Genomic DNA, 15,354 nt, shown 5'->3' on the forward strand with positions numbered 1-15,354 from the left:
AGACAGATATAGACAGTAGAGCTGTCAGTCAATTGACAAATGAGTTGATCTTTACACATTTTATTTCTACACACTACTTGACTTTGAGGCACACAGTACAACCTGCATCACCACTTATAATACACCATATTCAACAAAAAATAACTGAAATATGGAAACGGGGACGTTAAAATTCTAGCTTACATGCCAAAACAGTGGTATTGCCTGCGGTAGAAGCAAACCCTTTGTCCTCTTGCAACATGCTACTGGTTACACAACCCTGGCATTAAAGCTCCTCTTTGCGATGTAAACAGTTAAATTTGGTCTTACTGATCATGTTTCCATCTGTCTAATATGAATCTAAAACTGTAATGCAGATCACTAACATGCTTGTTGGCTTGTGACCTTAAATGTACATGATCTGCTTACATTACGTCATTTTTTGTGTGTATTTATTTCTGGTAATATAGTAGCTTGCCCTGCTGTGTTCCAAGTTAATGCCGATAGCACTAACAGTTAAAATACACCAACACTGAATATTATTTAACGGGCCAAATGAACATTTTGTGTTTGTGTCTGTCTGTGTAGCTTGCAAGCTAAAACAGTTTGGTAACTGGATAACCACTACAGAGGCACTTGAAATTTGTTGGCATCAAACAGATTTCACTGTTACAACTGCGGATGAAGCTTGGAGCTTTCTTAATGTTGTTCCAGTTCCCGGTCTAATTATTCTAATCACCCTAATCACTAATTACACTCATTTTAACCCGACACTTACCCCAAAGCAAACTTTGTTTTGTGTCTTACTATGCATTATATTGTGCATGATTACACAGGATGAGTAGACACGAGTAATGATGCATTTTTAAACAGCATTAAATATGTACATTTCAACGTTAAATTCTGAAAGAACTGTTTTGTAAACTCCAAAGTTTCACATTTTCATCTTCTAGGCTTTTGATATTCTGTGCTCATCATTCCCAAGAACAGATGATTGCCTTGATGACATTGTGAGATGCTGGGGGGGGGGGGTACTCTTTAGAGTGGGCACCTTTTGTAACAGCACAAATTAAACTGAATGTCCTGATGAACAATCAGATTTCACTAAAATAAAAGGAAGCAGAACAGCAATCAGATTGAAATACTGAATCTGAGCAGTACAGGGGAACAAGGCAGTGAATACACCAGTGGGTGGCAGGATCCCAGCAACTGCAGCATTACTGATGCTTTGGTCTGCATCAGAAGACTCTCCAGGTATGCACTACCATGAACTTCCTGATCGGGAATGTTGATGCATATCCATTATGAAACTTGTCATGGCTGGGAAATGAAGGGGGCTGCCTTAGCCTCTAGCAGGATCTGAACTGTGTTATATGCTCACAGGAATTAAAAACAAATGAACAAATCCTCAATGTCAATTAATTCAGAGCCGCAATATGATCATCCCACTTCAAAGGCCTGGGTCCTAGCTAACCACAAAACATGTTCTCTGGGGTCCAGATTCAACCCGAGCAAAAGCATGTTCTCCTGAGTCCAGATTCAATCTAACCACAAAGCAGTTTGTCCTTCACCAAGAGTCTTGTAATTAAATAAGGTTTGGGTTTTTTTGCAGCTTAAGTAACATTCTTGTATAAAATTCATAGCATCGTAGCCTCACTTATCAGACATGCACTTTCAACCACACATCTGGTGACTTCCCCCACCAACAGCAAGGTTAAATATTTATCAAATTAAAAAGCACCGAAAGAGATCACAGGCCAACCAATACATCAGAGGCATCTTGCCAGAGTGACACAGTTTATAATACGGATAAGAAAACATCCCAGGAAGAGCTGGCGTGAAAGCTGCATTCCACACAGTCAAACAAGTCCTCTCTCTTTAACTAGTAATTACAAAGTGAGATGTCCTTGACTGCTTTCCTACAGAGTACAGGAAAAGTTTGAATCAAGTCTGGCCAACAGTTTTCTTATGCCTGCCAAAAATGGGCTCGCATGGTGCAGTTTGCGATGTGTGCTTGTCTGAACATTTTATGGGTTGGTACTGAACCCTTTTGGTTCACCATATGCATCACAAAAGGATGATATCATCGCCAGAGGCTTAGAAAATAACTTGACTTGCCCCTGTGCAAAAGGATTGGATTTTTGTGTGTTGGAGCAAATGACCCTGAATGACGGCTCGTGCCACCTCGCTCCAGCGCTCCCGTGGGCACATACGCACACCACCAGCAACACCTGTGTCCTTCCGCCATTGCACATCTGCACAGCTGCCTCCCTTTGTTCGGGAGGCATGGGTAATGCGCATGCAGACACAGCAAGCGCTGGTCTGCGGACAATCGCCGCATTAGGATATCAAAGGGACATCGATTCTGCTAATAATATCTGCGCCCCACAAAGGCCCAATTAGTCACCCCTAGTGCTGAAAGCATCCCATTTCCAGTGCGCTTTACAGGTGTTCACCATTTCGTCAATAGCTTTATTTGTCTTTTGCTTTTTACATTTTAATATCGCTGTTTAAATCGGCAGAGGAATGTAATTAAGTGCTGCCGAGGAGCGCCTGTGAAAGCTCGACATTTGGACAGCGGTGACAGCTGACCTCTCACTGAAGCAGACGAAGAGACCATGCATTAATTATCCCTAAATGTCATTATGCAAGCGATAGATGTAAATATGCAGGCAACGGATGGAAATCCTTTAGCCTGGGCTGGTTATCTTAGCGACAAGTTACCAAAAGCTGACATTAACAAGATTACACTCGTGGGTAAACGGACAAGACTGAAACACGATCGCCTCAATGAGAAATGGATGTCAGTGTGGTTACCTTCAGTGGTGAATGGGTATTATTGTCATGGTTATTGTCAATGGGGAATGGATGTGACAGTGTCATGGGTACTTTCAATGACAAACTGACATGATAGTGTCATGGATAACTTTAATGTACGGCTCACTGTGTACAGACGATAAGACTATACCTTGCAAACACTGAAAAAGACGTTCTAGTCATAGCATTTTACACAGGATAAACACACCTACTTCAGCTAGACCCGTTGGAGCCCCTGGTCAACCTACTACAGTACACAGGGTTGGCCAATATGCATTCAGCCTGGGTCTGTTTGCCGTGGAAACACCTCCACCTCACCTCAGCCCAGCTGACCCACAGTCTAATGGCAGCTGTGCGTTTGAGGCCTGGCAGCTTCAATGGCGTGTTTGTCATGTACTCCCCCTCTCCTTATTACTCCTGTTATTATTTTCACTTACAGTAATAATTTAATTTCATCTGCGGCATAATCAGGTTAACTGATTACACCTCGTCAGCCAGTGACAGATCTAAGGCACTCGGCATTTAAATTCCACCGTGGAGAGACTACGGGAGGGAAGGCTGAAGCATAGACAGAGCAGCTGAAGGGGGGGGGGGGGGATTTTTTTCCCCTAATCTTGGAGGAAGTACTTAACTTATCTGCAGGTCCAGCTGTTGGGGCTAGAAGGAGGGTTAATTTTAGTCTCTCTACTCCTAGGCCAAAAGCCACAGAGAGAGGAGAGGGTGGGGGGCCAGGGTGCCAGCCGTGGAGGGCAGGGAGCAGTGACACTGTGCACAGCACTGTGTGGGCACACATCTGCAAAGCAAGGGGTGGGGACGCATGCACAGGAAAACTCGGTGCTCGGACACACCCTGTGCCCACTCAGGGTTTGCTACAGCGAAGTGAACAATCCCGATTTATCGCGCACAGTCCTTCGCTCCTCACATGCCTCACCAGGCCATCTCTAATGGTGACTTGCTTAGTCTTTGGAAAGAATGCATTCACAGCCCACCTACGTCTTTGACAATTATTCCACTTTTTTCCACCTCACAATTGCTCGACTAGTGCTTTTAAGAGATGTTTCTGTTAAATTTGCATTAAATGCAGGCTGCGCAAATGCAGTGGACTCATTAACTAGGTATTCAAGCTAGATTGCAGGAGCTCAGTTATATTCAAAAGCCACACGAAAATTCTTGGCTCCAGTGTGTTTGATAGTCGCGAGTTACAGTTTCTGACAGCTCTGGGTTTGGTATCACAACATTAGAATGCTGAACTGCACTGTGTTTTGCACCGCTGCATTACAATTCGTGGCTGCAACGTGTTCAGAAACCTAGCATTAGAAGTCTGTGGGGCGATGTGTCCAGAGGTGATGTGTCCGAGTGAAGGCTCGCGTGGAAAGCTTATGTGACTTAAAGTCCGCTCAAATCACCTTTCTCAGCGCCCTAAAACGCGAGTCGTGTGCCACTGCCTCCCGAATCGTGGAGTTTGACTCCTCCTTCGTCTCTGGAGAGCAGACCTAAGATTTGACAGTAGCGGGGGAGGAGATACTGAGCAGGTGTGCAGGCAACAGAACGCTGTAGTCTCTGCATGGCAACGCCCGAGGTGACAGGAGCTGCCTGTCGTTTGCGTGGCTCCTTTTGTGAGTGCAGAGACACATCGAAGGCTTCAGAGGCAGAGTGCTCTGTACACATGGGGTCAGCGAGATGCACATCACCCAGTCAGTGAGGTGGTTGGAGAGCCGAGCGCTCCATCTGGCCCTTTCTCTCTCTGCAGCATGGTCCGCGAGCGGAGTACAGATGAGCCGGGACACGATGTCCGATTTCATTATAGGAACGCTTTCAATTGACAAGTCTGTTTTCTTACATACAAACATGCCGCGAAGTAATCCACTGTGCCAACACAAAAGATTCTCAACTCACAACAGGAGAAGTGCCGGAGGACAAACTATGGTAGGTAAACACGAAAATGTGGGAGAGGAACAGGCCGATTCAAATGGAACAAGAACCGCGGAGGCTTATATCAAAAGGACGGGGGCTTCCTTCTGAACAGCCGCAGCGCGATTCGGGTCGCACCTTGAGCACGACTGTTGTGATTAGTCTCGGAAACCTGAACTCCACCAACAACTCAAGAGCGGATAAACTCATCTGAAAGGGAAGCTGCGCAAATCCCGCTATCCTTTCTAGACAAAAGCGCGCGGAGCTGGGATGCGCGGCCGGAATTTACATGAACAAGAAAACAAACAGCCACCCCTGGTATTAACGGTGGCAGTTGGAAATTGAGGGGAACAATGCCCTGGCCCTGTGTGTTGTTAGCTCTGTGTAATTACACAGCTGATAACGAAGCGGGCTACACCTCCGGGAGTGCTGCCTCAAATTAAGAATGTTTTGCATAAAAGGGGGGGAAATGCACAAATGCTCTGCCAGGGCAGTAATTGCTCGGTGGTGTTAATTGCCATGGCAGCATCTTAACAAGCAGGCTTGTGGGGAGGGGGGGACAGGGTGGGACACGAGAAAGCTGCAGACACGAATGGGGAAGTAGGCAAACACGTAAACGAGGCCAAAGGTGTAAAGGTCTTTAAATATGTGTGTGGGTCTTGAAGTGGAGGAAGATGTAGATTCCATCAATCTGAAAAAGATGTTCAGAGGGAAGGAAGTGAGGAATGGCAAAATGGGGCACAAAGACGCGGATGGGGATGCAGAGACCACACACACAGCAGCTCCGACTCGGAGTATGATTTCTATTGAGAACCGAACAACAAACCGAGTAATAACTGTTGCTTAATCTGCTCCGAATACAAGGGAGGGCCTTTATTGGCACGGCCTCAGTAAGCGCTTGATTGAGGCCGGGGGAGGGGGGGGGGGGGGCTAGGGGGGGGTTCAGATGTGTCTGTGCAATTTAATGAACTGCATTACCTCACCCTACATCCATCTGGTCTCGCTCACACCTGCTGTTTAATGCGCCTTATGACGTCACGAGAACCTATTCCAGACTGACATTTACTGAACAAACAGTAAACATCCTTCAAATAAGAAGGGAAACAAAGACGTGCGGTGGTGTACCTTATGGTTAGAGAAGTGAACTTGCAGCTAGAAGTTGGTGCGCTGGATATCCACAAAAATAATGTGAACCTACTGTGTAAATAACACCCTGCATAAGGGTGTCTGCTGGGTAAAATTAATAATGAGAGCAGTGAAAAAGAAAATGAAAGAAGAAATAAGCATTCTCTCTCCAACCATTTTCCTTATTCAGCCTTCCCTTTATGGCTATCCCCACCAGCCTGACCTTCTTCAAGGACAATCAGAACAACCCCTCCATGTAGCACTACCCATTCGGTTCTGCTGTTCACACAGGTCTAAAAATACACAAGGCACAACTCTTTCAAAGACGAGTTTTCATTAAAAATACAGGCCTGAAGTCAACATGACTGTCTCTACTCCTGCCCAAGCTCGTCATGAAAAGGATGAGCATGGCTCTACCTTAGTGGAAGTGTCTCTTGGTTAACACCCCGCTGCCAGCCCAGCCATAACCTAATTGATTATCCATTTCATTTCTTCTCACTTTGTCTTTGCTGCAAATACAGTACACTGTGGGTCAGCACGCCATCTCTAATGTTAGAGTCATTGTTAAAAAAAGCACCATTGTGAGAAAAACACCACTGAAAGGGACATTTTAGAATATGAACACAATATGAATAATGGAATGGGGGGTTCCCTGACTACTTTTCATTGGGTACATGTACCTCCCTTCATCATAGGCCTTTGGCGCTTTTAATATTCTAGACTTAACTATGTATAAAATGCAACTACACTTCCTCTAAGACATAATCAGAACCTGAAATCCATGATACCCTGCAACACGCAATCCCTGGATCTCTCTCCCTGAATCAAGTACCCAAAACACGGTGCAGTACCCCGCACAGAACTGCAAGCGCTTATCGCCGAGCTCTGAGCTCACATCGGCAGCCACTTAAAACCGGTTCTCAGCGAGAAGTTTGCGCTAAAAAAAGCAAGAGGGAAGGTAAACACAGACTCCCGAGGAACAGATGTTCGTTTTGCATGGTTCGGTGCCAGGCCTGCCTTTGCTGAAGAAGGTGCCAGCGGAGCACCAGGCTGTGGCGCCGTGGCTTAGCGTGCGACGAGCACTTTAAGGCTGAGGAGGCCGAGTGCTCGTTAAATATTAACAGCTGCTGCCGAGTACAGTCAGACCGGAGTCGGCGCTCGGAAACAGAAGCACGATAATCTGTGGAATTTGGCCGGGGATGCAGACTGCAGCTCCCCTATCCCTCCATTCGGACGCCTTTTACACCGTGTGTGAGGATGTTAGAAAGTTCTAGAGACAGAGAGCACACGCACGTCGGAGCAGTGTGGTTGGGGAACTGGTATTGTGACAAAAGCTCTGATCCCAGCTGGAACTTCGCTATTGCATCCTCATAACCACTTCGGTAAAACATTCAGCTGTATACATGCTTGATAATATGAATGATGAATGATCAATCATCTTCAATAGGGTGACAATAATATAATTATATTAATCATCATAATCATCACTGCAATTTTTAAGTGCACTATGGGGGGGGTGGGGATTAATGAAGATGAAGTCTGGGAGATGACATGAGAATGACCCCCCCTTTGCGGCTCTGGGCTGGCACTGACATGTCCCCCCGATGGGCCCCATGTAGTACAGCGTAGGTCACAGCGTATCACGTCATGTCACCATTCACGTGGCTGTGTGGGACCAGACAGTCTCCCAGCTCCTCTATATTCATGGCCCGGGCTTCCCAGAGTCTCACAATGGGCAAGTTCCAGCTTGCTTCCCCTCCGCACGTCACCGGGTTCGCCATCTCGATTTAGGCCCCCCCACCACCACCCCACCCCACCTGGGGTTCAGTACTCCGGGGCGCTGATAATGCCTTCAGCTGACGGAGCCGGTGACAAAAGATTTGACTGCCTGATGGGAGGGAAAACGGTGACAGCAGTCTCCGCATCTGACAAACAGGAAAATTAAAGGCCCTGACCTCCTCTCTGTTCCACATACACAAGGCAGCAGAGCAGCCTGACAGAGCCGCGGACCCACTCAGAGAAATACATCCTTAAATAAATTCTCTGAAAGGGAGTTTAATCTCAGATTGGACGTTTTGTCACAGTAAAAAGATAGAAGATAAAAAAAAAAGAAGACGCATGCATGCACATTGCATACGGATTGCAAACGAGTTCCCTCCATTCGTGCCCCTCCTCCGGCTGCCGTGACAGCCGGCCGAGAGGTCGCTCTAGCGGAGCCCGCCGTCACGAGAATCGATGTGTGTGGGAGTGCCAGCCACCCGCCGAGATCCCCTCTCTCAGCCTCTCATCTCCCCGGCCGCACCTGATCGCTGTTCCTCGGCTTCCCGAGATCAAAGGAACAAAACTCCGTAAAATCCTACTTTACCCAACTTCTGCTGAGGTGTCGGGAGGCCTAGCGGCTATACCACTATCGGGGGAGAATATATAGCGCACATCACATGGCGAGGAAGATCAGGCACACGCTGCTTATGGTGTGACACAGCCACTCACACCCTGCTCAGAGCCGTGACTCATATTTTCCTTCCTGCCCCTGTGCGCGTCTCAGAACACTTGAGCGAGTGCTTTCTGGGGTTATTTGATGGCTAAAACATGCTTCTATCTCCAAAACACTACTAAGTTATATTAACATATTACGAGAAATGATCAGATCCAGCACTGTAACAAATAATCTGCCGGAAAACAAATGGAATAGACCGCTGGCTGTTGCGAAAGCAGCAAGCAGCACGTTACAACTCAGATGTCTAATAAACCCCAGTAACGGAAAGGATACAAGCATTACAGAATTTACGAGAAGGCGTGCTTGCACAAACGACTAATTGCAACACAAGTCAGTAAAAGAAATAGCATGCACTGTCCACATGTACATCTGAATTTATAGTTTGAAGACACTTAAACCACTCACTCTGACATTAGCTATTCAGGTTGAGGGCATCTGTGTCATCGGGGGCATGGTACAACATGAAAGAGATGATCCACCTGACTATCACTGGTGCAGTGCTTGGTTAGGTTAAACTCACTGATGGCTCCTGAGAATAAAACTCCTGAGAAATTTCTTGAAGGTCAGAGCACTGCCTTCTTTGCAGCTGTGAAGGAGATGGTTTCTTATAGATAAGACCAATAACAACTGGGACAGCTCAAAAAAGTGAGGGAGCACAGCACCCCTATTACCAAACCTGGACAACCCCTGCCACACATATTCCTGTGTACTTTGAAAAACAGTTACTCACGACAAACTAAGTTCTGCCACACTGATGGAAACCCTACATAATCATGAATACATTCATTAAACATATATATGCACCATATATGCATTTGGTGGCTTGACGTTTTATTCACACTAGAAATAAGAACAAGTTTTTGTTTTTTTTTGTGTTTTTTTACCAGTCACCAATTATCAAGTAGAACGCCAAGCAAGTGCTCGAATGTCATTAGCAGCAAAGCACTAAACACAGCATTCAATCGCAAACACTTCCAAACCTCATGAGGTCTGAATCTTAATTAAACAAACCGACAGCTGGGGGTCAAAGCAACACCATAAATAAAACAAATATTAAAAATACCTCCTCCCACTAAATATTATGCCAGCCAATGATGCATTGCACAAGCATGACCACAGGGTGTCACAGGGTGTGATAGGGTCCACCAAGGTTACCAGCGCTTCGGGGAGACGTTTTTAAAGACGTGGCAGCTGGATACAGGCTTCTTTATGAGGTGCAGATGTGGATGGGACACAAAGGGAGGCTGTGTTCACAGCATCTGAGATGAGGCTCGGAGCTATGAGTCGCCTTCCTCCGCCAAGGAAGTATCACTTTTACTTCTCCACCCCTCCACCCCTCCACCCCTCCGTCAGTCTTATCTAGCACACCGAAACAATGGCTCAGGGGGTAATTCAGGGCGCGGGCTGCAGTGAGAATGGAAGTGCTGAGCGTTCATTATGCAGCCACTCATTACCGCTAACAGCGAGTGTCAGCACGAGCTCCAGACAGCCGATTCTCTGCACCTGCCTCTGCGGGGCCCACAGCTCAATTCCCCCCCCATCCCTCCCCCCCGACACTCAGAGGCTAAAGGTAAGATGGGTTTTCCAGGTGAATCCCGGTCTGCATCTTTTTTTCCCCCGCTTGGACCGTGTGAACCGCTCAATTAGGGTCATGATTAATCCAACCGTTGGGGTGCGGTGACCTTTGACAGGGCTCGACACCGCTGGTGGTGGAAGGGGATTAGCTATCAGTGGCTCCGTTGCCCAGGGGACAGGCGGCTGAGCGTAACCAGTTGCCTGCATGCGCGCACACGCACACACACTGGCTATTCACAGCACTTCACCATTCTGAGCATGATTCTGCTGTTGCCAAGGAGTACACTGCTTTTGACATCACACCTATGAACTTAATACCATGCAAAGTAAAACAGTGTAGCATTGTTTTACCATGCAAAGTAAAACAATGTAGCATTCCTTACAGTAGGAATGCTACATTCTCCAGGTGGTACCTCCCCGATTCAGCGTACGTTCACCGATTCAGGCAGGGGCACAGTAAGCTGCAGGGCCACCCGGGGTCTCTGCTGCTGTTGCTAATTACAGCCCCGTATCGACACGCAGGGGATCAGCCAGACAGAGAGATTATTCCAGATAAAGTTGAGTGGATCGATGAACAGGGATATGGAGGGGTAGCACTCCAGCCTGGGGTGAGGGAGGGGAGGAGGGGTGAGGTGTGTGTGTGTGTATGTGTGTGTGTACATGTGTATGTGCGTGTATTTAAGTCCTCCACGGCGCTCTGCGAGCCGCCCACCCATGCAGTTCACCCACTCGGCTGAGCCAATTTGTGAAAATGACATTTTTATGTGTGCTTTCCTTTTCTGGTGCACTTCTGCTTCTTATTCTGTCTCAATCATTTTCTGTTTAACTGGATGACTATCGTTAATCTCCATCACGTGTTTAAATTTGAGCATATCACATAGGGTAAGCAGCTGACACTTCATGCTTAATTTTACCCTCGGTCTCTAAATGCAGTCACCGTGAGACATATGTAGAGTCTGGGCACAAGCCACTGCGCCAAACCCTGCTCACGTACAACCATCTACTGCAGACACACACACACAAACAAGTGCCGCTGGAAGGTGGGTGTACCCATAATCCAATACAATGCCCCCCCTCCCCACCCCATCCCAAATACACACCCCCACCACCATAAGTTCAGAAAGGCACCCCCTGCCTAGCCCTGAGCCGGTGCCCCAGTGGCAGTTCTAATGCATGATAATGTGTTTTCCTCCTCCGCCCTTCGGCTCCTGCAAGAATTCAGTGGGAATAATAATCAGCCACGCTCCGTTAATCCGGATCATTCACAGCACGCTTTTAAAAAACATATAGCTTGCTCATACCCAGAATCCCCTGGGCCAGGGTATCCACCGCATTCTTGTTCTTTGGAGAGAACGCAGGGAATCACAGCTTTGTGCCTGGCAGCCAGCTAATGCCTCCATCACTCCTTAGTTTTAATTCTGATGGATTTATTGCTTGAGCTTGAGTGAGGTGCAGACAGGAGTGCAGGTTTGTTTTTATATAAATAGCAGGGGTTTGATGGTTGTGTGTTCTCCGTCGAGCATTCAGCAGCTGGGCCACTGTGGGAGGAAGGAGGGAGGGGGGTGTGGTGGGCTAATTTGTGATTTGGAAACTGCTCCGCGCTAACCTAAATACAACTGGCAGAAGAAGGAACAGTGGAAAGAATAACATGCCAAGAATAACAATCAGTCAGTTCCATCTTTTCGAATCGGTGGGGACAGGGATAGATGGGCTCTTTATGTTTTTGTCCCTCAGCAGTGCAAGAGAAAAAGTTTAAGGTGAAAAGATCTTGTATGCCGACGTGCACTGTGCCAAGACAATGGCCTATTAAATGATTTTCTCTGAGAGGAAGGTCAGTGCTGTCCCTCTATGACCGCATGAAGGTTCCAGAACAAACAGGCCTCTTGCACCTGAACAGTAATGGATAACAGCATCCCTGACCAAATTGCAACCCAGCCTACACCTGCACTGGCCACACATTGCCACTGGCACCCCGGGGGCTAAGTCACAGGGTCACCTGAGCGGGGTTGAGGCCTCTCACCCCATCCTGCCCATCTACCGAGCTGCGTAGTGTGCTCACAACACAAAGGACAAAACGACATGCGTTTTAAGCAGAGTGAAACTAACCAGAAAGTGCGGGGAGGAAGAAAAAAAGCACAGGCCTGTGCAGCAGCACTGATCAGTGACTTCAGTGCTGACTGCGACACCTCCACGCGCCTCCAAAGGGGACCGTGGCATTGATTAAAGACTCACACCTCAAATCATCAGCATTCGGCTTTCGTTCTACAGCCATCTGCAAGACTGTAAAGAGACTACTGCTTAGCTTAGCTCCTGTAGTCCCCGCAGAAGCGCAGAGCAGCCCTGAACCATTTTACAGCGTGGGTTTGAGTGGGCAGCTGCACTCGTTTCGAGACTGATGAGCTGTTTGTGCCCCCCACCCCTTGGGTGATGGGATAGAAAGAGCCTCCTATCCTGTCTGTGCATGTTCCGGGGCTGGGGTGAGAGGAGTGGGGCTTTCGGTGTTTCTCTCTAGGGGGAGATGCTCTCACGCCTCCAGGAGCTGGTGTTTGTGTCTGAGTTCCCCAGGGCCCTGCCCCCCCAGGCCAGGCCTGCTGTGCCGATAGCGCGGTGACGACAGGCCCAGGAACAGATGGACAGGAGGCGATCCCCCAGGCATCGGGCACGCGGGCCTTACGCATGCAAGCTGGGCCTGCCAAAGCTCGGACTTTCATGCAAAAGCGGGCTGCTGATAGTAACCCTCCTCTTGGACAGGGTCCCAGTCAGGAGCTCACAAACTGTAAAGCCCAGAACTCAGCTGGAATAAAGCATATGGCAAAGACTGGGAGAAAGGACGTAAATAAATAGAGAAAAAAAAACACATAAAGTGTAGACCCAGTTTACTCCATTCCAGGTTTTTGGAACAGCTGCCACTATCTGCAATACATTGATAGGACAGAACCACACTATATTATCCACACAATTCTACTGATGAATAATATCAATGCAATTTCAATACAATCTATGAGTCCTTGTATTGCAAATGCCCTCGTACAAAAGACACTTCTAGCTTTTACAGTACAATGAATTTATCGCATGCTAGATGTCTGCTGGTGCTAACAGGTACATCAATAAAACCCTAAAAGCACAGCTTTCACTCTGATCATGGAGGGCCACAATCCAGCAGCTTTTCCAGTTCATTAAGACTCAAACAAGTGGAGGGAGTTGAACTGGTCCACTCAATACCATGATTAGTTTGAATATCTGGTAAAACGTCTGCTTGGGCGAAAGTCTATGGATTCCTCGGCTGTCCAGGACCATAGTTGTGCAGTCTTTACTTAAAGGATTTCTTCAAAGTGAACGGTAAGCAAGTGCAGTTGTGCCTGTGCAAACCGTAGTTCAAAATCACAGACAAGATTTTTTTCCCCAGTGGAAAGAGATCATTACTCCTGCACTGTTTGCAAATGAGTTCCATTTAGGATTAGCAAACGCTGTTGCATAAATGTGGTCTAGTCATTGCTAGAGAGTTTATGTTTTGACAAGGCACCCGACTCTCCAGCTTTGTTTTTGAGAAGAACAAACCATGGTAATGCTTCATTTGTGTCACCAAGTACTGAGTGCTACCAACACAGCTGAACATGGAAGTAAACAGGAGCTGCAAATTTGCTGGTAAATTAAAGTACCTGTGACAATGAATAACATTTCAAAAAATATACTACGCAAAACAGGAAATTACATGTATTTTTGAAAAGAAAATCACATTAAAATTGTTAGATGATAAACAAGAATATATTCTGAACTAAACTGTGGCTGTAACCTGTTGCATGTCCTTTTTCTCCCCAGTCCAGTGCCCTCTCTTACACCTCTTTCTTCTCTTTCTTCTTCCACATGTCATTTCCCCCTGTGCTCAACTCTGTGTCACAGTGGATTCTGTCACTCTGAACCTCAATGAGCTTCACTCCCCCCCTCAGAATCTCGCCATCTCTCACCATACCTGCCTGTTACATGCTTCCCCGGTACAAGATCAGTCAAGCTTTCGTTCCAGGGAGCGTGCTCCCTTCTAGAGCATGTTTATAGGGAAATATCCACCTGGTCTACTACCCTAAGAACTGGCAGGTGAGACCCCTGATGCTCTTTTTACTCCAGCATAGTCAGTGCAATGAAGCAAATAGCTGCACTTATAACCTGTGTGTGCCACAGCAGCTATCAAGGTTTTGTTCCAGGTGCTGACCTTCTTTTAGGGAATAAAAGAGGTCAGGTCGGGGGACCTTCGATTACCACTGCACAGTACGCAATAACGGAGAAGCCCTACGTGCTTGACAGGGGCACCGTTTGCCTTAGGTCATCTGCTCCACATACTAGATCTGAGTGCTTTTACTACACATTTTAACATCCACCAAAATCAAAAAACGCGGGCGCGTCTCTGCCGCGCTCACCTCTGATGATGGACAGCTTGGCGGTGACGGTGACCTCGCCCTCGCTGTTGTTAGCCACGCACTCGTAGATGTTCTCATCGCGCGGCGCCCGCAGCGGCTGGATGCGCAGCACCGCCCCCGCGCCTTCGTCAAACTCGATCGTCTGCGGCGGGGAATGGACCGGGCACGACGGGGCGGGAAAGGAGGTACATGTCAAAGAAAAAAAAACATTACATTACATTATTGCCATTTAGCAGATGCTCTTATCCATGTTACCCATTTATACAGCTGGATACTTCTGGGTTGAGTAACTAAACTGCAGTTTATTTATTTATTTATTATGTAAAGTTGAGTTGGCTCTGAGGCTAATTTCATTACTGGTAATGATGTTGCATTGTTATCAAGCATATGACAATAAACTTGAAACTTGAACTTGAAACAGGGAATCGAACAGACAACCTTTTGGTTACAAGCCCTACCCCTTACCACTATGCTACACTGCCACCCCAAGCAGACACATCAGTTTTACTGTAAAAAGTCTTGATATGTATTAAAAGAGGACAACAGAAACAAACTATATCTACTAGGATTATGGCCTCAAATCAAGAATGCATCCACTTCAGTCATGGGTCATAAAACATACTTAAATTTGAATATAAAACTCAACAGAATTTTAAATGAGGCAAAAAATGACATGTGTGCTTCTACAGTTTCATTTATGGATAGTATCATTAAAATCATTTATCTACTTACCCAAATACCCAAATATTTAGATTTTTTTTTAATCTTTTTCATTTTTTTTAATCTATTTCATTGTCAGCTGTGAGAGTGTGGGGAAGCTATAATGAAAGCACACTGAACATCAATCGCTTTACAGCTACCATCTGTGCCCTGCAGAGCAGAGAATACCAACAAACTCACATCATAAATAAAGCTCAGCTCATTTATGAGGAAGCAGATACTGACAGACGGCACCACCATGCCCGTATGGAGGATTCTAAAGTCAATCAAGAGCTTAGGCCTTTATTCAATCCAACCACAATGCAATCCGTCCTTCAC

General features: G+C 46.7%; 1 protein-coding gene across 28 annotated transcripts in view; it reads right to left on the reverse strand.

The window, feature by feature from the left end:
* The window catches only part of LOC118795491 (receptor-type tyrosine-protein phosphatase S-like), a 162,231-nt gene that overhangs the window by 71,976 nt on the left and 74,901 nt on the right, over positions 1-15,354 (reverse strand). For all 28 annotated transcript variants that reach the window (XM_036553991.1, XM_036553997.1, XM_036553996.1 and 25 more), the window contains one exon: positions 14,317-14,458. In XM_036553991.1, the coding sequence (XP_036409884.1) occupies positions 14,317-14,458 (142 nt within the window). The remainder of the gene's footprint in view (positions 1-14,316; positions 14,459-15,354) is intronic.

This window comes from Megalops cyprinoides, chromosome 20 (assembly GCF_013368585.1).
Source record: "Megalops cyprinoides isolate fMegCyp1 chromosome 20, fMegCyp1.pri, whole genome shotgun sequence".
In the NCBI taxonomy this organism is placed as follows: Eukaryota; Metazoa; Chordata; class Actinopteri; order Elopiformes; family Megalopidae; genus Megalops; species Megalops cyprinoides.